This window comes from Pongo pygmaeus, chromosome 9, assembly GCF_028885625.2.
Source record: "Pongo pygmaeus isolate AG05252 chromosome 9, NHGRI_mPonPyg2-v2.0_pri, whole genome shotgun sequence".
Lineage (NCBI taxonomy): Eukaryota > Metazoa > Chordata > Mammalia > Primates > Hominidae > Pongo > Pongo pygmaeus.
Window position 1 is genome coordinate 75296393 of NC_072382.2, and position 23288 is coordinate 75319680.

Sequence of the window (23288 nt, forward strand, 5' to 3'; positions counted from 1 at the left end):
ACAAAACTGTTCTGGAGGGATGCTCCCACATTTCAAGCCACAAAAAAGATTCTCTCCGTAAGTCCTGAAAGCTCACGTGAAAATTTATAAAACATAAGAAAAAAAAAAATCCTATTCTTTCTCTCTGTCCCCTTCTCCTTGCCTTGTCTATGGACATGATGCCTGGAGGTACAGCAACCACCATGTGATGACCATGCTTGAGGGTAATGCCAGAAAAACTGCAGAGACACAAAGCCTGACATCATGGAGTGACAGAACCATGCCTGTGGCCACCTACCTCTGGACGTTTTGTTACGTGAGAAAAATGAACTCCTATCAGCTTAAGCTGCTTTTGTTGGTTTTACTTAATCTGCACCAGAAAGCATTCCTATCTGATATAGTAACATAAAAATTCATGCAACAAAATGTGTCCAGGAATAAACGTTAAAAAATATGTGAAAAATCTAGTTTAAAAAAACGTTTAGATCAGCTTACTCCTTTCTGCCCGTGGATGCTGCTGAGGAAGCATCATTAAAGTCTCTCTTCCCCCTGCTGTCATGTCTAAGTCAGAGTCTCCTAAAGAGCCTGAACAGCTAAGGAAGCTCTTTATTGGAGGGTTGAGCTTTGAAACAACCGATGAGAGCCTGAGGAGCTATTTTGAGCAATGGGAACGCTCACGAACTGTGTGGTAATGAGAGACCCAAACACCAAGTGCTCCAGGGGCTTTGGGTTTGTCACATATGCCACTGTGGAGGAGGTGGATGCAGCCATGAATGCAGGGCCACACAAGGTGGATGGAAGAGTTGTGGAACCAAAGAGAGCTGTTTCAAGAGAAGATTCTCAAAGACCAGGTGCCCACTTAACTGTGAAAAAGACATTTGTTGGTAGCATTAAAGAAGACACTGAAGAACATCACCTAAGAGATTATTTTGAACAGTATGGAAAAAAAAATGAAGCGACTGTAATCATGACTGACTGAGGCAGTAGCAAGAAAAGGGGCTGTGTCTTTGTAACCTTTGATGACCATGACTCCGTGGATAAGACTGTCATTCAAAAATACCACACTGTGAATGGTCACAACTGTGAAGGTAGGAAAGCCCTGTCAAAGCAAGAAGAGATGGCTAGTGCTTCATCCAGCCAAAGAGGTCGAAGTGGCTCTGGAAATTTTGGTGGTGGTCGTGGAGGTGGTTTTGGTGGGAAGGACAACTTTGGTGGTGGAGGAAACTTCAGTGGTTGTGGTGGCTTTGGTGGCAGCCATGGTGGTGGTGGATATGGTGGCAGTGGGGATGGCTATAACGGATTTGGTAATGATGGAAGCAATTTTGGAGGTGGTGGAAGCTACAATGATTTTGGCAATTACAACAATCAGTCTTCAAATTTTGGACCTGGCCAGGAGTGGTGACTCACGCCTGTAATCCCAGCACTTTGGGAGGCTGAGGTGGGTGGATCTCCTGAGGTCAGGAGTTTGAGAGCAGCCTGGCCAATGTGACAAAACCCCGTCTCTACTAAAAATACAAAAATTAGCCAGGCGTGGTGGCATACACCTGTAGTCCCAGCTACTCGGGAGGCTGCGGCAGAAGAATTGCTTGAACCTGGGAGGCGGAGTTTGCAGTGAGCCGAGCTCTCGCCACTGCATTCCAGCCTGGGCAACAGAATTAGATTCCATCTCAAAAAAAAAAAAAAAAAAAAAGCATTTGGACCCATAAAGGGAAGAAACTTTGGAGGCAGAAGCTCTGGCCCCTGTGGTGGTGGAGGCCAATACTTTACTAATTATGAAACCAAGGTGGCTATGGTGGTTCCAATAGCAGCAGTAGCTATGGCAGCAGCAGCAGATTTTAATTACTGACAGGAAACAAAGCTTAGCATGAGAGGACAGCCAGAGAAGTAACAGGGAAGCTATAGGTTACAACAGATCTGTGAACTCAGCCAAGCACAGTGGTGGTGGGGCCTAGCTGCGACAAAGAAGACATATTTTAGACAAATAATCATGTGTATGGGCAAAAAACTCGAGGACTGTATTTGTGACAAATTGTATAACAAGTTATTTTAGTTCTTGTTCTGTGGAAAGTGCAAAGCATTCCAACAAAGAGTTTTAATATGGATTTTTTTTTTGCACCCATGCTGTTGATTGCTAAATGTAATAGTCTGATCATGATGCTGAATAAATGTGTCTTTTTTTTTTTTTTTTTTTAATGTGCTGTGTAAAGTTAGTCTACTCTGAAGCCATCTTGGTAAATTTCCCCAACAGTGTGAAGTTAGAATTCCTTCAAGGTGATGCCAGGTTCTATTTGGAGTTTATGTAGAACTTGCTTGGGTAGAGAAATCATTGTCTGCAGAAACCTTGGTGTAGTTGAACTGATAATCACTGTTGTGACCTGAACTTCACCATTAAAAGGGATTACCCAAGCAAAATCATGGAATTATTGGTTATAAAAATGATTGTTGACACATACTATGCAATGTATCTAAATTGAATAGTGTTACCAGGTAAAATTATAAATGGGAATGAAGCTTGTGTATCATCCATTATCATGTGTAATCAATAAATGATTTAATTATCTTGGAAAAGATGTTTAAGATGCTACTAAAGAATCTAAAAGAAGTCTTGAAAGAATAGAAAGACACACCCTATTCTTGAATAGGGAGACTCAATTATTAAAATATCGAGCCTCTCTAAATTAATATATAAATAAAATATGATACCAATACAAATGCCAAAATAACTTTGTTTTCAAATGGGAAAAAATACCATAATATCATGCATGGAAAAATATCATAAATAAAGTCAAGAAGACTGGGAGGAAATGTCTGCAAAACAGATGGCCAAGAGCTACTTTTTACATATAAAGAGTTCCCATAAATCAATAAGAAACAGCGAAAGAATAATGAACAAATAGTTCAACAGATGCAAAACTATAAAACTCCTAGAAGATATGATGAGAGGAAGTCTAGAGGATCTTGGGTTTGGCAATCACTTTTTTTTTTTTTTCCCAGATGGAGTTTCGCTCTTGTTGCCCAGGCTGGAGTGCAATGGCGCAGTCTCGGCTTACTGCAACCTCCGCCTCCCAGGTTCAAGCGATTCTCCTGCCTCAGACTCCTGAGTAGCTGGGATTACAGGTGCCTGCCACCATGCCCAGCTGATTTTTTTTTTTTTTTTTTTTTTTTTGTATTTTTAGTAGAGATGGGGTTTCACCATGTTAACCAGGCTGGTCTCAAACTCCTGACCTCAGGCAATCCACCCGCCTTGGTCTCCCAAAGTGCTGGGATTACAGGTGTGAGCCACCGTGCCCAGCCAGCAATAACTTTTTAGGTACACCACCAAAGGCATGATCCATGAAAGAAAGAATTGATAAGCTGGATTTAAAATGAAAATAAAATTTTCTGCTCTGCCAAAGGCACTGCCAAGTGAATAAAAAGATATGCCAGACTGGGAGAAATATTTATGAAAGATGTATCTGAAAAAGGACTGTTATCCAAAATATATAAAGAATTCTTAAAACTCAACAATAAAAAAGCAAAACAGACACTTCACCAGAAAGAATACACAGATGGTAAAGAAGTGTATGAAAAGATGCTTCACATCATATGTCATCAGAAAAATGGAAATTAAAACAACAATGAGATACTACTGCACACCTATTAGAATGGCCAAAATCCAGAACACTGACAACAGCAAATGCTGGCAAGGATGTGGAACAACAGGAGTTCTCATCATTGCTGGTGGGGATTTAAAATGGTATAGCCACTTTAGAGACAGTTTGGCAGTTTCTTACAAAACTAAACATACTCTTGTCATATGATTCAGCACTCACACTCCTTGATATTTACTGAAAGGAATGAAGACTTACGTCCATACTAAAATGTGCACACAAATATTTATAGCAGCTTTATTCATAACTGCCAAAACTTGGAAGAATCTATGATGTTCTTCAGTAGGTGAATGGAGAAATAAACTGTGGTACCTCCAGACAATGGAATATTCTTCTTCTGTGCTAAAAAAGAAATGAGCTATCCAGCCATGAAAAGACACGGAGGGAATTACTACGTGAAAGAAGTCAATCTAAAAAGGCTATATACTGTATATTCCAACAATATGATACTCTGGAAAAGGCAAAACTATGGAGACAGTAAAAAGATCAGTGTTTGCCAGGGGTTAAAGAGGAGGAATGGATGAACAGGCAGAACACAGAGAATTCCGGAGGCAGTGTAAATACTCTGTATGATACTATAATGGTGGATACGTGTCATTATTCATTTGTCAAAAGCAAAGAATGTACAAATGAAGAATGAACCCTAACATAAACTATGGGCTTTGGGTGATAATGACATGTCAATGTAGGCTCATCATATGTACCACTCTGATGGGGGATGTTGTTAACGCATATGTGGAGACAAGTGGGTGTATGGGAAATCTCTGAACCCTCCACTGAATTTTGCTGTGAATCTAAAACAGCTCTACAAAATAAAGTTTGTTAAAAAAAAAAAATCCTTTAACAGACTTCTCAAGGAAACACAAATATCTTACAAATACATGAAAAGACGCTCAACCTCACTCATAAGACAGGTACAGATTAAAAATAACATTTCCACCCATCTGATTGGCAAAGATTAAAAGCTTTGATAATACAATCATGGAAGATATAGGATAAAGGCCCTCATTTATTGTTGATGAGGTTATTAAATGGTATGACCACCTTGAAAAGGGAATGCAAACTTTCTTTGCATATTCCCTTTGATCCAGAAGTTTCACCTGTAGGCCAGGTGCAGTGGCTGACACCTGTAATCCCAGCATTCTGGGAGGCCGAGGCAGGAGACTCACTTGAGGCCAGGGGTTCAAGACCAGCCTGGCCAACATGGCGAAATCCTGTCTCTACTAAAAATACAAAAATTAGCCAGGCGTGATGGTGCACACCTGTAGTCCCAGCTACCCAGGAGGCTAAGGCAGAAGAATTGCTTGAACCTGGGAGGCGAAGGTTGCAGTGAGCTGAGATTGTACCACTGCACTCCAGCTTGGGTGACAGAGTGAGGCTCCATCTCAAAAAACAAAAACAAAAACAAAAACAAAAAAATCCAAAAGTTCCACCTCTAAAAATCTATCCTATAGATCAGCAGTGCCCAAAAGAGGTATGTGCACCACAAATGCAAGCCATATATAAAATTTTAAATTTTCTAGTAATCACATTAAAAAATACATAGATGAAATTAATTTTATGAATAAAGCATATATATTCATGCATATATATTCATATCATTCATATGTGTATATATTCATGCCATTCATACATATGTATATCTGCTTCATTCATCTTTAAAAATCTATATAGATGAATCATAATTTATGTAATCAATCCTCTATCGATGAACATTTCATTTGCTTCTGACCTTCTGCTATGTATAAACAGTGCCACAATAAACATTCTTCTACATTCATCTTCTTTTTTTTTTTCTTTTTTGAAACAGAGTTTCACTCTGTAGCCCATGCTGGAGTGCAGTGGTGTGATCACAGCTCACTGCACTCTCTGACAGAGGAGCCCTCTCTACTTCTGAGCTCTCCAAAAAATACAATGTCACATATACAAATATATACATATACATACACACACACACACACACACATATTTTTTTCTTAATATACAAGCACAAGGTTAAAATATACATATTGACTATATATACATGTATGTATATATATGTACATCTATATGTGTGTATATATACATGTACATACATATATATATACATACATACACATAGAATGAGAAGAGGGGAAGGGAGAGGGAGAAAGAAAAAGACAGTCTGTAAGACATATTGTTGTGTGCAATCAGCAAGGCACAGAACACTATTATATAGTACCCTACCATTATGGGGAAAAAGATGGAGAAGTGACAAACACATATATATTTATATATATGTGGACTATCCCTGAACGGAAATGAAAACTAGAAACAGTATTTGCTTCTGAGAAACTGTACTAGGGGACAGAGATGGGACAGATACTTTTTACTGTTTAACTTTTTAACCTTGTGCTTACATATTAAGGAAAAAAAATCTTTGAGGTTCCACTATGGCCAAATATGTTCAACAGCAATGAATATCAAGGCAGACTAGGTCTCTCTACCTACGAACTTACATTTAGGGCATGGGGGTGAGGAGGGTCAAATAAATAAGATAATTCATCATAAAGAAACTAGACCTACAGCCTGGGCAACATAGGAAGACCCTGTCTCTATTAAATACAAAAAAATTAGCTGGGTATGATGGCTCATGCCTGTGGTTGGGAGACTGAGGCAGAAGGATTGCTTGAACCTGGAAGGTTGAGGCTGCAGTGAGCTGTGATTGTGCCACTGCACTCCAGCCTTGGTGACAGAGCAAGACCTTGTCTAAAAAAATAAAAATAAAATAAAATAAAAGAAAGAGAAAGAGAAGGAAGGAAGGGAGGGAGATAGGGAAGGAGGGATGGAGGGAGGGAGGGAAGAAGGAAAAAAAAAAAAAGGCAGGCAAGTGGTACACGCCTATAGCCCCAGCTACTCAAGAGGCTGAGGCTGGAGAATTCCTTGAGTTCAGGGTAGCAGAGGTGGTTCCAAGATGGCCGAATAGGAACAGCTCCAGTCTACAGCTCCCAGCATGACCGACACAGAAGACAGGTGATTTCTGCATTTCCAACTGAGGTACCAGGTTCATCTCACTGGGGCTCATCGGACAGTGGGGGCAGAACAGTGGGTGCAGCCCATCGAGTGTCAGCTGAAGCAGGGTGAGGCATCACCTCACCCGGGAAGCGCAAGGGGTCAGGGAATTCCCTTTCCTGGCAAAGGGAAGGGGTGACAGACGGCACCTGGAAAATCGGGTCACTCCCACCCTAATATTGCACTTTTCCAATGGTCTTAGCAAATGGCACACTAGGAGGTTATATCCCGTGCCTGGTTCGGAGGCTCCCACACCCATGGGGCCTCACTCATTGCTAGCACAGCAGTCTGAGATTGAACTGCAAGGTGGCAGCGAGGCTGGGGGAGGGGCACCCGCCATTGCTGAGGCTTGAGTAGATAAACAAAGTGGCCAGGAAGCTCAAACTGGGTGGAGCTCACCACTGCTCAAGGAGGCCTGCCTGCCTCTGTAGACTCCACCTCTGGGGGCAGGGCATAGCCAAACAAAAGGCAGCAGAAACTTCTGCAGACTTAAATGTCCCTGCCTGACAGCTTGGAAGACATCAGTGGTTCTCCCAGCACAGAGTTTGAGATCTGAGAACGGACAGACTGCCTCCTCAAGTGGGTTCCTGACCCCCGAGTAGCCCAGCTGGGAGGCACCCCCAGTAGGGGCAGACTGACACCTCACACAGCCGGGTACCCCTCTGAGACGAAGCTTCTAGAGGAACAATCAGGCAGGAACATTTGCTGTTCAGCAATATTCGCTGTCCTGCAGCCTCTGCTGCTGATACCCAGGCAAACACGGTCTGGAGTGGACCTCCAGCAAACTCCAACAGACCTGCAGCTGAGGGTCCTGACTGTTATACGGAAAACTAACAAACAGAAAGGACATCCACACCAAAACCCGATCTGTACGTCACATCATCAAAGACCAAAGGTAGATAAAACCACAAATATGGGGAAGAAACAGAGCAGAAAAGCTGAAAATTCTACAAATCAGAGCACCTCTCCCCCTGCAAAGGAACGCAGCTCCTTGCCAGCAATGGAACAAAGCTGGACGGAGAAAGAGTTTGATGAGTTGAGAGAAGAAGACTTCAGACCATCAAACTTCTCCAAGCTGAAGGAGGAAGTTCGAACCCAACGCAAAGAAGCTAAAAACCTTGAAAAAAGATTACATGAATGGCTAACTAGAATAACCAGTGTAGTGAAGGCCTTAAATGACCTGATGGAGCTGAAAACCATGGCACGAGAACTACGTGACGAATGCACAAGCTTCAGTAGCCCATTTGATCAACTGGAAGAAAGGGTATCAGTGATGGAAGATCAAAGGAATGAAATGAAGCGAGAAGAGAAGTTTAGAGAAAAAAGGGTAAAAAGAAATGAACAAAGCCTCCAAGAAATATGGGACTATGTGAAAAGACCAAATCTATGTCTGATTGGTGTACCTGAAAGTGACAGGGAGAATGGAACCAAATTGGAAAACACTCTGCAGGATATTATCCAGGAGAACTTCTCCAACCTAGCAAGGCAGGCCAACTTTCAAATTCAGGAAACACAGAGAATGCCACAAAGATACTCCTCAAGAAGAGCAACTCCAAGACACATAATTGTCAGATTCACCAAAGTTGAAATGAAGGAAAAAATGTTAAGGGCAGCCAGAGAGAAAGGTTGGGACACCCACAAAGGGAAACCCATCAGACTAACAGCTGATCTCTTGGCAGAAACTCTACAAGCCAGAAGAGAGTGGGGGCCAGTATTCAACATTCTTAAAGAAAAGAATTTTCAACCCAGAATTTCATATCCAGACAAACTGAGCTTCATAAGTGAAGGAGAAATAAAATCCTTTACAGACAAGCAAATGCTGAGAGATTTTGCCACCACCAGGTCTGCCCTAAAAGAGCTCCTGGAGGAAGCACTAAACATGGAAAGGAACAACCGGTATCAGCCACTGCAAAAACATGCCAAATTGTAAAGACCATTAATGCTAGGAAGAAACTGCATCAACTAACGAGCAAAATAACCAACTAACATCATAATGACAGGATCAAATTCACACATAACAATATTAACCTTAAATGTAAATGGGCTAAATGCTCCAATTAAAAGACACAGACTGGCAAATTGGATAAAGAGTCAAGACCCATCAGTGTGCTGTATTCAGGAGACCCATCTCACGTGCAGATAGACACATAGGCTCAAAATAAAGGGATGGAGGAAGATCTACCAAGCAAACGGAGAACAAAAAAAGGCAGGGTTTGCAATCCTAGTCTCTGATAAAACAGACTTTAAACCAACAAAGATCAAAAGAGACAAAGAAGGCCATTACATAATGGTAAAGGGATCAATTCAACTAGAAGAGCTAACTACCATAAATATATTTGCACCCAATACAGGAGCACCCAGATTCATAAAGCAAGTCCTTAGAGATCTACAAAGAGACTTGGACTCCCACACAATAATAATGGGAGACTTTAACACCCCACTGTCAACACTAGACAGATCAACGAGACAGAAAGTTAACAAGGATATCCAGGAATTGAACTCAGCTCTGCACCAAGCGGACCTAATAGACATCTACAGAACTCTCCACCCCAAATCAACAGAATATACATTCTTCTCAGCACCACATCACACTTATTACAAAATTGACCACATAGTTGGAAGTAAAGCACTCCTTGGCAAATGTAAAAGAACAGAAATTATAACAAACTGTCTCTCAGACCACAGTGCAATCAAACTAGAACTCAGGATTAAGAAACTCACTCAAAACCACTCAACTACATGGAAACTGAACAACCTGCTCCTGAATGACTACTGGGTAAATAATGAAATGAAGGCAGAAATAAAGATGTTCTTTGAAACCAATGAGAACAAAGACACAACATACCAGAATCTCTGGGACACATTTAAAACAGTGTGTAGAGGGAAATTTATAGCACTAAATGCCCACAAGAGAAAGCAGGAAAGATCTAAAATTGACACCCTAACATCACAATTAAAAGAACTAGAAAAGCAAGAGCAAACACATTCAAAAGCTAGAAGAAGGCAAGAAATAACTAAGATCAGAGAAGAACTGAAGGAGATAGAGACACAAAAAACCCTTCAAAAAATCAGTGAATCCAGGAGCTGGTTTTTTTGAAAAGATCAACAAAATTGATGGACTGCTAGCAAGACTAATAAAGAAAAAAAGAGAGAAGAATCAAATAGACACAATAAAAAATGATAAAGGGGATATCACCACCGATCCCACAGAAATACAAACTACCATCAGAGAATACTATAAACACCTCTACGCAAATAAACTAGAAGAAATGGATAAATTCCTGGATACATACACCCTCCCAAGACTAAACCAAGAAGAAGCTGAATCCCTGAATAGACCAATAACAGTCTCTGAAATTGAGGCAATAATCAATAGCCTACCAACCAAAAAAAGTCCAGGACCAGATGGATTCACAGCTGAATTCTACCAGAGGTACAAGGAGGAGCTGGTACCATTCCTTCTGAAACTATTCCAATCAATAGAAAAAGAGGGAATCCTCCCTAACTCATTTGATGAGGCCAGCATCATCCTGATACCAAAGCCTGGCAGAGACACAACAAAAAAAAGAGAATTTTAGACCAATATCCCTGATGAACATTGATGCAAAAATCCTCAATAAAATACTGGCAAACCGAATCGAGCAGCACATCAAAAAGATTATCCACCATGATCAAGCTGGCTTCATCCCTGGGATATAAGGCTGGTTCAACATATGCAAATCAATAAACGTAATCCAGCATACAAAGAGAATCAAAGACAAAAACCACATGATTATCTCAATAGATGCAGAAAAGGCCTTTGACAAAATTCAACAACCCTTCATGCTAAAAACTCTCAATAAATTAGGTATTGATGGGACGTATCTCAAAATAATAAGAGCTATTTATGACAAACCCATAGCCAATATCATACTGAATGGGCAAAACCTGGAAGCATTCCCTTTGAAAACTGGCACAAGACAGGAATACCCTCTCTCACCACTCCTATTCAACGTAGTGTTGGAAGTTCTGGCCAGGGCAATCAGACAGGAGAAAGAAATAAAGGGTATTCAATTAGGAAAAGAGGAAGTCAAATTGTCCCTGTTTGCATATTTAGAAAACCCCATCATCTCAGCCCAAAATCTCCTTAAGCTGATAAGCAACTTCAGCAAAGTCTCAGGATACAAAATCAATGTGGAAAAATCACAAGCATTCTTATACATCAATAACAGACAAACAGAGAGCCAAATCATGAGTGAACTCCCATTCACAATGGCTTCAAAGAGAATAAAATACCTAGGAATCCAACTTACAAGGGATGTGAAGGACCTCTTCAAGGAGAACTACAAACCACTGCTCAAGGAAATAAAAGAGGACAAAAACAAATGGAAGAACATTCCATGCTCATGGATAGGAAGAATCAATATTGTGAAAATGGCCATATCGCCCAAGGTAATTTATAGATTCAATGCCATCCCCATCAAGCTACCAATGACTTTCTTCACAGAATTGGAAAAAACTACTTTAAAGTTTGTATGGAACCAAAAAAGAGTCCACATTGCCAAGTCAATCCTAAGCCAAAAGAACAAAGCTGGAGGCATCATGCTACCTGACTTCAAACTATACTACAAGGCTACAGTAACCAAAACAACATGGTACTGGTACCAAAACAGAGATATAGACCAATGGAACAGAACAGAGGCTTCAGAAATAATACTACACATCTACAACCATCTGATCTTTGACAAACCTGACAGAAACAAGAAGTGGGGAAAGGATTCCCTATTTAATAAATGGTGCTGGGAAAACTGGCTAGCCATATGTAGAAAGCTGAAACTGGATCCCTTCCTTACACCTTATACAAAAATTAATTCAAGATGGATTAAAGACTTAAATGTTAGACCTAAAACCATAAAAACCCTAGAAGAAAACCTAAGCAATAGCATTCAGGACATAGGCATGGGCAAGGACTTCATGTCTAAAACACCAAAAGCAATGGCAACAAAAGCCAAAACTGACAAATGGGATCTAATTAAACTAAAGAGCTTCTGCACAGCAAAAGAAACTACCATCAGAGTGAACAGGCAACCTACAGAATGGGAGAAAATTTTTGCAACCTACTCATCTGACAAAGGGCTAATATCCAGAATCTACAAAGAACTCAAACAAATTTACAAGAAAAAAACAACACCATCAAAAAGTGGGCAAAAGATATGAACAGACACTTCTCAAAAGAAGACATTTATGCAGCCAAAAAACACACGAAAAAATGCTCATCATCACTGGCCATCAGAGAAATGCAAATCAAAACCACAATGAGATACCATCTCACACCAATTAGAATGGCGATCATTAAAAAGTCAGGAAACAACAGGTACTGGAGAGGATGTGGAGAAAGTGGAACACTTTTACACTGTTGGTGGGACTGTAAACTAGTTCAACCATTGTGGAAGATAGTGTGGCGATTCCTCAAGGATCTAGAACTAGAAATATCATTTGACCCAGCCATCCCATTACTGGGTATATACCCAAAGGATTATAAATCATGCTGTTATAAAGGCACATGCTGCTATAAAGGCACACGTATGTTTATTGTGGCACTACTCACAATAGCAAAGACTTGGAACCAACCCAAATGTCCATCAATGATAGACTGGATTAAGAAGATGTGGCACATATATACCATGGAATACTATGCAGCCAGAAAAAAGGAAGAGTTCATGTCCTTTGTAGGGACATGGATGAAGCTGGAAACCATCATTCTCAGCAAACTATCGCAAGAACAAAAAACCAAACACCGCATGTTCTCACTCATAGGTGGGAATTGAACAATGAGAACACTTGGACACAGGAAGGGGAACATCACACACTGGGGCCTGTTGTGGGGTGGGGGGATGCGGGAGGGAAAGCATTTGGAGATATACCCAATGTAAATGACGAGTTAATGGGTGCAGCACACCAACATGGCACAAGTATACATATGTAACAAACCTGCACGTTGTGCACATGTACCCTAGAACTTAAAGTATTAAAAAAAAAAAAAAAAAGAATCCCTTGAGTTCAGGAGTTTGAGGCTACAGTGATCATACCACTGCACTCCAGCCTGGGCAACAAAGTGAGACCCCCATCTCTTAAAAAAAAAAAGGAAGAAGCAGTGATAAGTTCTGTGAAAGAAATAAAATGGCAAGAAAGAGTCACTGATGGAAGCCATTTTAGATAAGGTAGCCAGGGAAGATCCTTCAAGGAAGCACTATCCGAGTAGGAACCCAAAGGATAAAAATAAGCAAGTTGGCAAGATTTGGGGAAGAGCAATCCAAGCAGACGACCAAAAAAATTACAAAGTCTCAGAGGTGGGAAAGGGCTTGCTATGTTGGAGGAGCTGGAGAACAGAAGGGAGCAGCGGTATGACTGGAATGCAGTGAGCGCAGGAAGGGAAGGAATGAAGAAACAGGCATGAGGCAGATTATGCAGACTTATAAGCTCCAAGGCAAGGGGGTTGGATTTTATCAAAAGAATAAGAAGCCACTGAAGAACTTTAAGCAGGAAAGTTCATATTCTAAGAGATCATCTGTCTGCTTTGTGGAGAATGGATTGCAGGGAGAACAATGGAAGCAGGGAAGAGACCAGTTAGGATGCTTTGGTTCAGATAGAAGACAACAATGGTTTAGAATGGTGATTGGTAGAGGATATGGGCAGAGGTAAGCGTATTCAACCTCTGTTTTAGACATAGCATCTGTAGAACCCGTTAGTAGATAAAATGTTAGGGAAAGGAAGTAATCAAAAATGATCCTTGGTTTTTGTTTGGGTGGGTGGTAATGTTAATTTACAGAGATAACAGACTGAAGGAGGACTACTCTTAGGTGTATATGTTGTGGGGGAATCAAGAACTCTGTTCTAGAGACACTAATTTTGAGGTGTCTGTTAGACATCCCAATGTATCAAGTAGGCAGTTGGCTATGTAGTCAGATGATCAGAGAAGAGATGTGGGTTCTTGGCTTTCTTTGACAGTGGACCTATAATTCCTTGCACTCTTTTGTCTCTTTGGTTTTTATGACACCAATCTCGTTTAGTCTTTCAAAAGAAGACAACAATGGTTCAGAATGGTTATGGTAGAGGATATGATACGGGCAGAGGTAAACATATTCAACCTCTATTTTAGACATAGAATTTGTAGAAGACTCTCCTAACTCCAGCTTCTCTTCTTCCCTTCCTTTAAAGTTAATATTCCCTAGGGATCCATTCTTGACCTTTTTCCTTTCTGCTCTATACTTTCTCTGGGCTACTGATGCAAGTAAAGGATGTCCAAATAATCTTATATGCTCTAATATGTGTGGTGACGCACAACTCTATAACTTAAGTCCACATTTCTCCCCTGAGCTACAAGTCCATATATCTAACTACCTATAGGACATTGCTACCTGGTTGACCCAAACACCTTGAACTTAATATGTCCCAAACTGAATTAATCATGCTTCTCCTCTGTCCCTATGAATGGTAACACTATTCTTCACTTAGCTGGCCAGGGCCAAAATCTTAGATTAGCATTTAAATCTTTCTGCCAGTAAAACAGAGCTCGGTATGTTTGCAGTCCTCCAACATAAGAAGAAAAACAAATACAAGAACGCAGGCTTATCACCCACCCAGAAGCCCCAAATGGTGATTCAATACTGTGCTGTGTTCTTCTATTTCCCCTCCAGAGCCACTTTTCACTCTTCTCCATTCTGCTTTCTGCCACAGAGGCTGACCCATCAAGTGGAATCCTGTGGCCAAGAAGCAGCTCCAGCAGAAAGTCGGAGAGAGAGGAGAGTGAGGATAAGGTACTACTCCTCTGGTTCTGTTGTTGAAAACTCCGATTCATTTTTCAAGTACTTGCTGCAATGTGACTTTATGAAATGGTAGAGAGGATGGATTTAGGAAGGGATAGAGAAATCAAGGACAATTAGGAATAAAAGAACTAAAGAAGACATTTTTGTAATTGTACACATTGAGAAGTAATAAATACCATTAGGGATACACATTCTTTGAGGACCAGCCTCAGTGTCTTTAACTTTCTGTTCCCAATGTCTAGCTCTGCTCTCCAGTATAGAAAACATACTCAGCACATATTATTTGAATTAAAAAGATGAACTATAAGATAAGCAAAGGTCAGGAGTCCAAGGTTTACCTTGTATCCATTGTCTTCCTTGCGGTTGTGAGAGGGATACACAACCTTTGAGGACCAGCCTCAGTGTTTTTAACTTTCTGTTCCCAATGTCTAGCTCTGCTCTCCAGTATAGAAAACATACTCAGCACATATTATTTGAATAAAAAAGATGAACTATAAGATAAGCAAAGGTCAGGAGTCCAAGGTTTACCTTGTATCCATTGTCTTCCTTGCGGTTGTGAGAGGCAGTAATCATCACACCTGCAACTGCTTTGAGCTTCTGAACTGCATATGGCTGAAAAATAAATAACACCATAATTCCATTTTGCTTCCTAGCTATTTACACATATGAGAATAACTTTGATTAAATAACAGGAAAAGCATTATAGTATGATATTGCTTTTGTTGATACCCTCTTTATTTTCTATTTACTTGATTTTTCCTCATACCTTTATTATAAGATTTCCTTCCTTTTACTTTTTTGGATTTCTTTTGTTTTAGCACAAACATGTTAAGTGAAAGCCAACTCATTATTTTAAAATCTTTTTTTCCTTACATATTCATTAAGGCTATACATTTCCCTCTAAGTAGGGCTTTAGTTATATCCCATAATTTTTGCTATGTATTATTTTCATTATTGCTCACTTTTAAATACCTACAGGCAGTCCTTGCTTTGCTCAGTTCCTATACACAAATTACTGATACTATGCTTTTGTTAAAATAGCTCCAGTCTCCCAACAACACGTTCAAATTTCAGTTACCATGGCAATATTAATCATAACTGCCTCAAGTACACACTTGGCTTCTAACTCTTTAGTCCACACATCCCTACATTTATAACAGAGCCACATCATGATGAGTAATCAATCATATCACTCTTTAAAAGGGTATCAGTGATTGGTCACTGAGCATCTGTTACTTAGCGCTCACACAAACTGCAAAACATGTGGCTCTATTGCCTCCTTTTCTCCCAATAATAGACCCACATGACAGTGTACAAAAATGGATAATGGAAAGTGGGAATTGGCCAACAAAGGTGAAAGTGCAGCAAAGAAACAAAAAGGAGTAATAATAGAAGGAAATTTGAATTAAACATAAATGGAGTTATAGAAAAAACAAGTGGGAATGCTGACACTGCTGCCATTCGAGAGACTTTAGACATACTACCAGGGAAGTGTAGTGAAGGGGAACACATGGATTAAACGAGGAACGAGGCTGTGATGAGAAGGATGAAGATGTCCCAGAGGAAGTGACACCAACAAAAAAACCTTCACATTAAAGGAACTTCCAGAGATATTTCACGACATTGAAATTAACAAAGGATAAGATGCTGGAAGTGAATCCAAACTCAGAAAGGTATATTAACAATTTGCCAAGGCACAGAAAAGATGCTTGCTTGTAATATAAATAAATTATAACCACAAGAAGCAAGCTCTGTTTATTTCCTGATAAGTTTTATTAATTTATTTATTTATTGAGATGGAGTCTTGCTCTGCTGTCCAGGCTGAAGTTCAGCGGCGGAATCTCAGCTCACTGCAATCTCTGCCTCTCAGGTTCAAGCAATTCTTGTGCCTCAGCCTCCTGAGTAGCTGGGATTACAGGCGTGCACCACCACACCTGGCTAATTTTTGTATTTTTAGTAGAGATGGGGTTTCGCTGTGTTGGTCAGGCTGGTCTCGAACTCCTGACCTCAGGTGATCCACACACCTTGGCCTCCCAAAGTGCTGGGATTACAGGCATGAGACATTGCCCCTGGCCTCCTGATAAGTTCTTTTTACAAAGAAATAAAGTACTTTAGTTATCAATGTTTCTTAATGTTTTAAATTACAGTGTACTAAATAAACATTCGTTTTATCATTGTTTTTTCTTTTCCCTATACATTTTTAACCAAGAGTAAGAGTGTTTTTAATGTTTTGGCAAAAAAAAAAATGTTAAAGGTCATGGAACAGTCATAATTTTTCTCATTGATGATTAAGATCACTTGGCATGGTTTTGGCTTGTACAGCTGTCTTTATAGCCCCCACGCTCCGTGCAAAGCAAGGACTGTCATTGCTAATCTGCATTATGTTATCTTCCTTAATCCATGAATAGTTTATGAATGTGTTTTTAAAATTCCAAACCGGGGAGGATTTATGGGCTTTTTTATTTCTGATTTTATTGCATTGGCGTCCAGGTATATGGCTTGATAAGCAGTTCTTTGGCATTTGCTGAGACTGTGATTCTGCTTAATAATAATGTAAATCCTACTGTCACTCAATAGAGAATTTTTACACACATACACACACCCACACCCAGATCAAGCCTGTTAACAATGTGTTCAAATCTATCCTTCATCATTTTTGTCTGCCCAATGAATCAATTTCTGAAAGAAGATATTAACATATTCCACTATAACAGTAGACTTGTCAACTTTTATAGATCAAGTTCTTAGCTAAGTTTAACAAATGTCTGTTGAATGAAAATAAACTCAAAGCAAAATTTCTTTTCCTTCCACTGGTCCCTTATATTACTCAATACAGAACTACATGCACAAAAAAGATTTAAATCCTAGTTGATTTAAGAAATGTTTTCAAGAGCAGCAAGCTATATGATCACCAACACAACACACTTACTACAAAAGGTGTAGGAACATATCTTGAAAAAAGGTACACAGGAACATCTTTGGCCAGCAAGACTGCAGCAGTGAGTTTAGCAAGCCTAAAAAAAGAGAGATTTCACTTAGTCCTTCGCCTACCATACTTTTTAAAAACCAACCTTCCACATAAATGTTTCATATTATAATTAGTCTGAATAAATAGTATCCTAATATATCACTTTCTTATAATCACGGATTATTTAAACTTCATGCCCTAATTGGAAAATTTTAAATAAATGTTATTTTTAAAAGAAGAGTTTAACAACTAACATAATTGATATTTCAATTTCCTCTTTTTCCCTCATTCATCTTTTGATGGCTCTTTTACTAAGAAATAAAATCTGCAAAAGGCAAAAATAATGGAAAAAATGATATAAGAGACTTTGATAAACTCAATATGCATTATTACCCCCGAAGAAAGATATCACTACATGATTGTCTATTTATAAAAACACCCTAAAACTAATCTAATAGGCATATAATGAGAATATAAGCTACATAATTACTACTACCCGGTGCCTTAGCCAAAATATTAAAGTTATAAGCTATGATGTCATTCTAAATATGAACTCTAAATATTTTAAATTTTTACTTCTTTCTGTAAAATCTAAAGCTTTTCTTTGAGACACTTTTTCTTCTGTTTCAGCTCTAAAGTAAATATTAGCATGTGACCACATTTCTATCTGACAGTCTACTGTTTCAGAAATCCTACTACTGGACAAAAAAATGTTTTAAATATGTTTTATTCTATTTCAACTTAATCTTTGAAACAATTAACTTTGTACCTCTGGCTGCTGCAGCTGCTAGTTACTTGACCCCGAGTGTCATACCCAACCACAAAGCCTCTCTGCTTGAAGTCTGAGAAACATCTCTCAAGGTATTTGTACATCCCCTGAAGCAAATAAACACAAAAGATTAGTCCTAATGGATGCCTGCATTTCATATGACTCAGAATCTCTTATTTTTATGTTTGCTGTGCAGCTGACTGGCTCCTAGGGAAGTGGCTTCTGCCTTTATGCCCATGTTTACCAGTGTGGGAGCAATACTGTTCAATCCAGAAATGTAAGATGACAAATATGTCCTGGATTTTCAGACACATTTAATACCATGGAAATACCGATTTAGTAACCACTACTAAACCACTAAATCCAATACAATAAGTAAAACATTAGGAAAAGAAGAAGAAACATGAGCGTCAATAAGCTAAAAAAAAAAAAAGATTAGAAGAGCCAACATAAATTGTTTCTTGTCTGAAGGCTCTAGAAAACAGAATTTTAATTGTCTTAAGTCCTTGCTAGATCATATGATTGAAGTTAACGAAAAGATTTGACCTATTTATGATGTAAACATTTTTAATCAGCAACACACTTCTTCAGGAACATTTCTTATGATGGTTGATCCCATTTGTAATTCTTTGGTTTTAAAATCTCACAGAAAAATAATACCATAGACTAGGAAAATTTGCAGTCATGGATGACAAAATAATGAAATAAAGTATTTCATACTGAAAACATCACAATGACAAACTAAAACCATTTAACTATCTTATGAATTGTTAACTTTAATAGATAATATCTAAAAATAACATTTTAACATTTTATATTATTACAGTCCTTTAAAATTAGTTCCACATAAAAGATGGGACATGTAATCCTAACACCCTGAAAAGAAACAAACGCAGATACCATTTCTAATTTGGTCTCTTTCAATATTTCTTTTAAGAATAGGAGACAATAAGATTAAAGCTCCATGTAATGTCATGCCTAAGGCCATTCATTCAACTAAAACTAAGTTATACTGATTTATTGAAGACCTATTATATGGCAGGCACTGCTAAATAAGTATGTGGTAGCATCAAACAAAGCCCCAGTGACTTCTGGTGCCTGAGTCTCTCAAGTACAATTAATTTTCCCAACCTGTAAGCTATGAGTGAGTGCATGCTTAGTATATCAGCTAGATTCAACAACTTATTTCTAATGATGATACTATCCTAAAACCTCATAGACCCTCATATTAATCTCTGCTATCAGAATGCATCTTATTTCCCTATATGTATTCGGTTGGTGGAAAAGTAATTGTAGTTTTTGCCGTTAAAAAAAATGACCAAAACCTCAATTACTTTTGCACCAACCTAATAGAGTCTGAAAAGGGCTAGGGCTTAAGAATCAGATTCCATCCGGCTTTTCCACTTCACACCATGGAATCCCAAATCCAGTGAAAATGTGCACTTCTGTAGAAATTGCTTTTCAAACACCTCCCCCACCCCTTTTTGTAAAGTCAAGAAATCTTCACTTCGAATGAAAGCATATGAAGAGACTAAATGTATAAGAAAAGAATGAACTAAAGCATCTCTGGTTGAGGAATAGGGGGAGGGGTGGGTGAGGAAGGAGGGCAGGTATCCTACCTATGCAACCATCCTGTCATTCCTTCTCTCCTACCCCTGCATTAGGCCTTGGCTTTAGAGAATTCTCTCAGAATAAGATTAAAGATGATTTACTGTTTGGGAATATCAATTGGAATTATGTCTACTGAACAATTCTCTAGCCCAGAACTATTTTTAGTATAAGCTAAATACATTATTGGCCTCAAAAGTATAGTTATTTGAAACAGGATGATTCACTGCAAAGAGAAGCAATTTGTTTCTAGAGTGAGCTGCATAACAATGGAGAGAAGTAAAACAAATTGTATCATATTACACAACTAATATTAACTCTCATGTGGATATAGAAAACCACATAAAGAATATGTGATAAAGGAAAATATTTTCAAATAAATTTTCCAAATACTCTGGTTAACCTTTATAAATGGCCATATGCCAAAATGAGTAATTATTTTCTTCTATCTAAGTTTGTTTCTTTGTATTAATTGGATATGCTAATATACATTTCTTGGTTTCAAATGCAAAGCAACATTGTTAAGAAGTTGACAATGGCAACCAAAATAACTCTTAATCAGAAAGTCAGTCTGTGACCATGAAGATACATAAATGACTTCTAAAATCTTGGGCAAGACTAAAGGTCAGAATTGAGTCTACAGTTTTTACTTACATAACAGTAACTTCTGGGAAATAAAGTTTTGTGTGTGTATGCATTTAGAATGGCATTACCTAATTTATAAAGCCAAAAAAAAAAAAAAACCAGACTGAGAAAAAGTACACTTTTTTTTTTGAGACGGAGTCTCGCTCTGTTGCCAGGCTGGAATGCAGTGGCGCGATCTCGGCTCACTGAAACCTCCAACTCCCAGGTTCAAGCGATTCTCCTGCCTCAGCCTCCCGGGTAGCTGGGACTACAGGCACACGCCATCATGCCCACCTAATTTTTGTATTTTTAGTAGAGACGGGGTTTCACCATGTTGGCCAGGATGATCTCGATCTCTTGACCTCGTGATCCGCCCTCCTCAGCCTCCCAAACTGCTGGGATTACAGGCATGAGCCACCATGTCCAGTCAAAAGTACACTCTTAATACTTTATAATACTTACCTGTGTTGACTGTATTACTGTAAGGTCATTAATATAGCAAAACCCTGCCCCCATGGCAGAACGAAGTCCTGCAGTCCCAAAAGTCATTCGGCAACAAAGACGATCTCGCAGCTCCTTATTCATCCCATTCCGTAACAGGTTTTCAATCTGCTCTTTTGTTTTGGGATTCTATAAAAAAGAAGTATTAAAACTTAACCAGGAATCCAAGCAGAGTCCTAATATTAAGCCCTTCTGAGGGGTCAATATGTACATATCACAAGGTTCAACATTCAATATAAATTCCACAGTGCTACTTCTTTGTATGTATAATAAAATAATACCTGCCATTCACTGAGTCCCCAAAGGAGAAAGGGCCTGTTGAGGGTGATTTATATATCTTTTAATTTTATAGTATTTGTATAGCATATCAAAGAATGTTCTTTTAAAATAATTGATATTTAAGAGCTTTGAATCCAAAATAAACCTCTTAGTAAAAAACGACATCAATTAAGTTAGAGTCTATGTTAGGTTTCAATCATAGTTCACTGTAACCTCAAACTCCTGGGCTCAAGTGATCTAGCCTCAGCCTCTTGAGTAGCTGGGACTACAGGCATGTGCAACTACGCCTGGCTAATACATTAAGTTTTAAGAGAAATAGAGACACTACTGGATAAATACCATCAAAACATGCTTACCAGTTACCCACCTAGACCTCTGCATTCAAAATGAATTCTACTCCTTAAAAATCACAGAAAACGATTCAATTTATCTATGGCACAAGTTGACCATAAAAACGTTTCATGTGTTAAGTGTGAACTTAATTAAGAATGAGAATACAAATTCATTCCAAACACGGTTCGTGAGGCAGGGCATGCCAACATCTATATTTGGGATTCCGTATTTCATTGTCATGTACTTTAACTTATTTTCATAAATCTCAAGAATACCTGTCACTGAAAATGGTGCTTCACAAAAGAATATCAAATTTCAAATAGAAATGCATTTATAATAACAGTAAGACTTACATGGAATTTTCCAGTATTTTCTTTTTGGAAAAGTCAAACATTAAGGAAATAAGATGAAACATAACTTCTCTCTTCAAGATTAATATGAATTGAGTCCATTCTATTTACTTCTTCAACATCTATAGTATATACAATGATAATGAATATTCAGAATAATAAACCAGTGCACATAAAAGGTGCTAAATATTACAGTATATTTGTCCTTAGAAATACATAAAAACATATTAATATACAATTTAAACAAAATGGTTTTCTGGTTATAGTAGAAATTAAAGTAACCAGAGTACATGGCCAAACTAATGATAAGCTGAATGAGAGTAACTGAAATTTTAATCTGCTTAAAACTAATGGATGATATATAAAATCCAGACTCAAGGAGTTTCTGTTTCATAAATGGCACACACTAACAAATAACCTACATAAAAATATGAATAGCTATTATGGGAAAAATATGAATAACAATATCTGGGATACTATCATGTCTAAGATACCATGAGATTTCATAGAAAGGTCAAAGAGAGTTGAAGAGGGCTAACATTTAAAGATGGGCATAAGAATGGCAAAAATTGAATAGACTCTTCACGTTTAGAGAGTACATAGCACTGTAATACCCTGCTAGTAGGAATGTAAATTGGGATAGTCTTTTTACAGTGGTTTTACAGCAATTATCAAATTTTAAATTGCACATGCCTTTTGGCCCATCGATTTCTGTCCACAAAAATACCTTCACATGAACAATAATATTTATTCATATAAGAATGTTCACTGCAGCATCTGTATGGGTAGTATTATCATTAATATTACTATTGTGTAGATGAAGAAACTAAGATTTAGAGAGGGAGGCTAGTATCACTGAGCTGGCACTGGAAATTTAGACAGGATGGGAACCTAGGCTGGGCTGGCTCTAAAGCCTATACCGTCTCACTACAAACAAACAAAATAATTGTGTTGGGGTGTTAATAATGCTTCTGATAACAATTTAACTTCAGTTACAAAGCAAAATGATATTCCTTTTTATTACAAGTATAGTGTGTGTATATATATAGTATGTATATATAGTATATATAATGTGTATATAGTATATATGTGTGTATATATACAGTATGTATATATGTGCATATATGTAGTATGTATATATAGTATATGTATATATATCTAATGAGTATATATGTGTATATACACATATGCATATATGTATGTGTATATACATATGTATACACACACACACATATATAAATGATCCACCAGACATAAATGCTGTTGGTTACTGAGTATACTTCCTAATGTTTAACAGCACAGCTACTAGAGTAGGGCCTAAAAATTCCATTCCCAGTTACAGACTTCACAACCAGTACTAACCTAATTCCTGGTTGTTGAAAAGCTTGTAAA

At 38.3% G+C, this 23288-nt stretch overlaps 1 protein-coding gene and 1 pseudogene across 4 annotated transcripts in view; one reads left to right on the forward strand and one right to left on the reverse strand.

The window, feature by feature from the left end:
* Nucleotides 1-23288, reverse strand: part of PGM2L1 (phosphoglucomutase 2 like 1) — a 72445-nt gene that overhangs the window by 27872 nt on the left and 21285 nt on the right. For 2 of the 4 annotated variants that reach the window (XM_063672081.1, XM_063672082.1), the window contains 5 exons: nt 21900-22018; nt 20896-21063; nt 18202-18308; nt 17394-17478; nt 14993-15076 (listed from right to left, as the gene is read on the reverse strand). In XM_063672081.1, coding sequence (XP_063528151.1) covers nt 14993-15076; nt 17394-17478; nt 18202-18308; nt 20896-21018 — 399 coding nt within the window. In that variant the 5' untranslated portion in view covers nt 21019-21063; nt 21900-22018. The remainder of the gene's footprint in view (nt 1-14992; nt 15077-17393; nt 17479-18201; nt 18309-20895; nt 21064-21899; nt 22019-23288) is intronic. The other 2 variants (XR_010127703.1, XM_054440937.2) reach the window with 1 other exon arrangement.
* LOC129008560 (heterogeneous nuclear ribonucleoprotein A1-like) lies at nt 537-1818 on the forward strand (annotated as a pseudogene).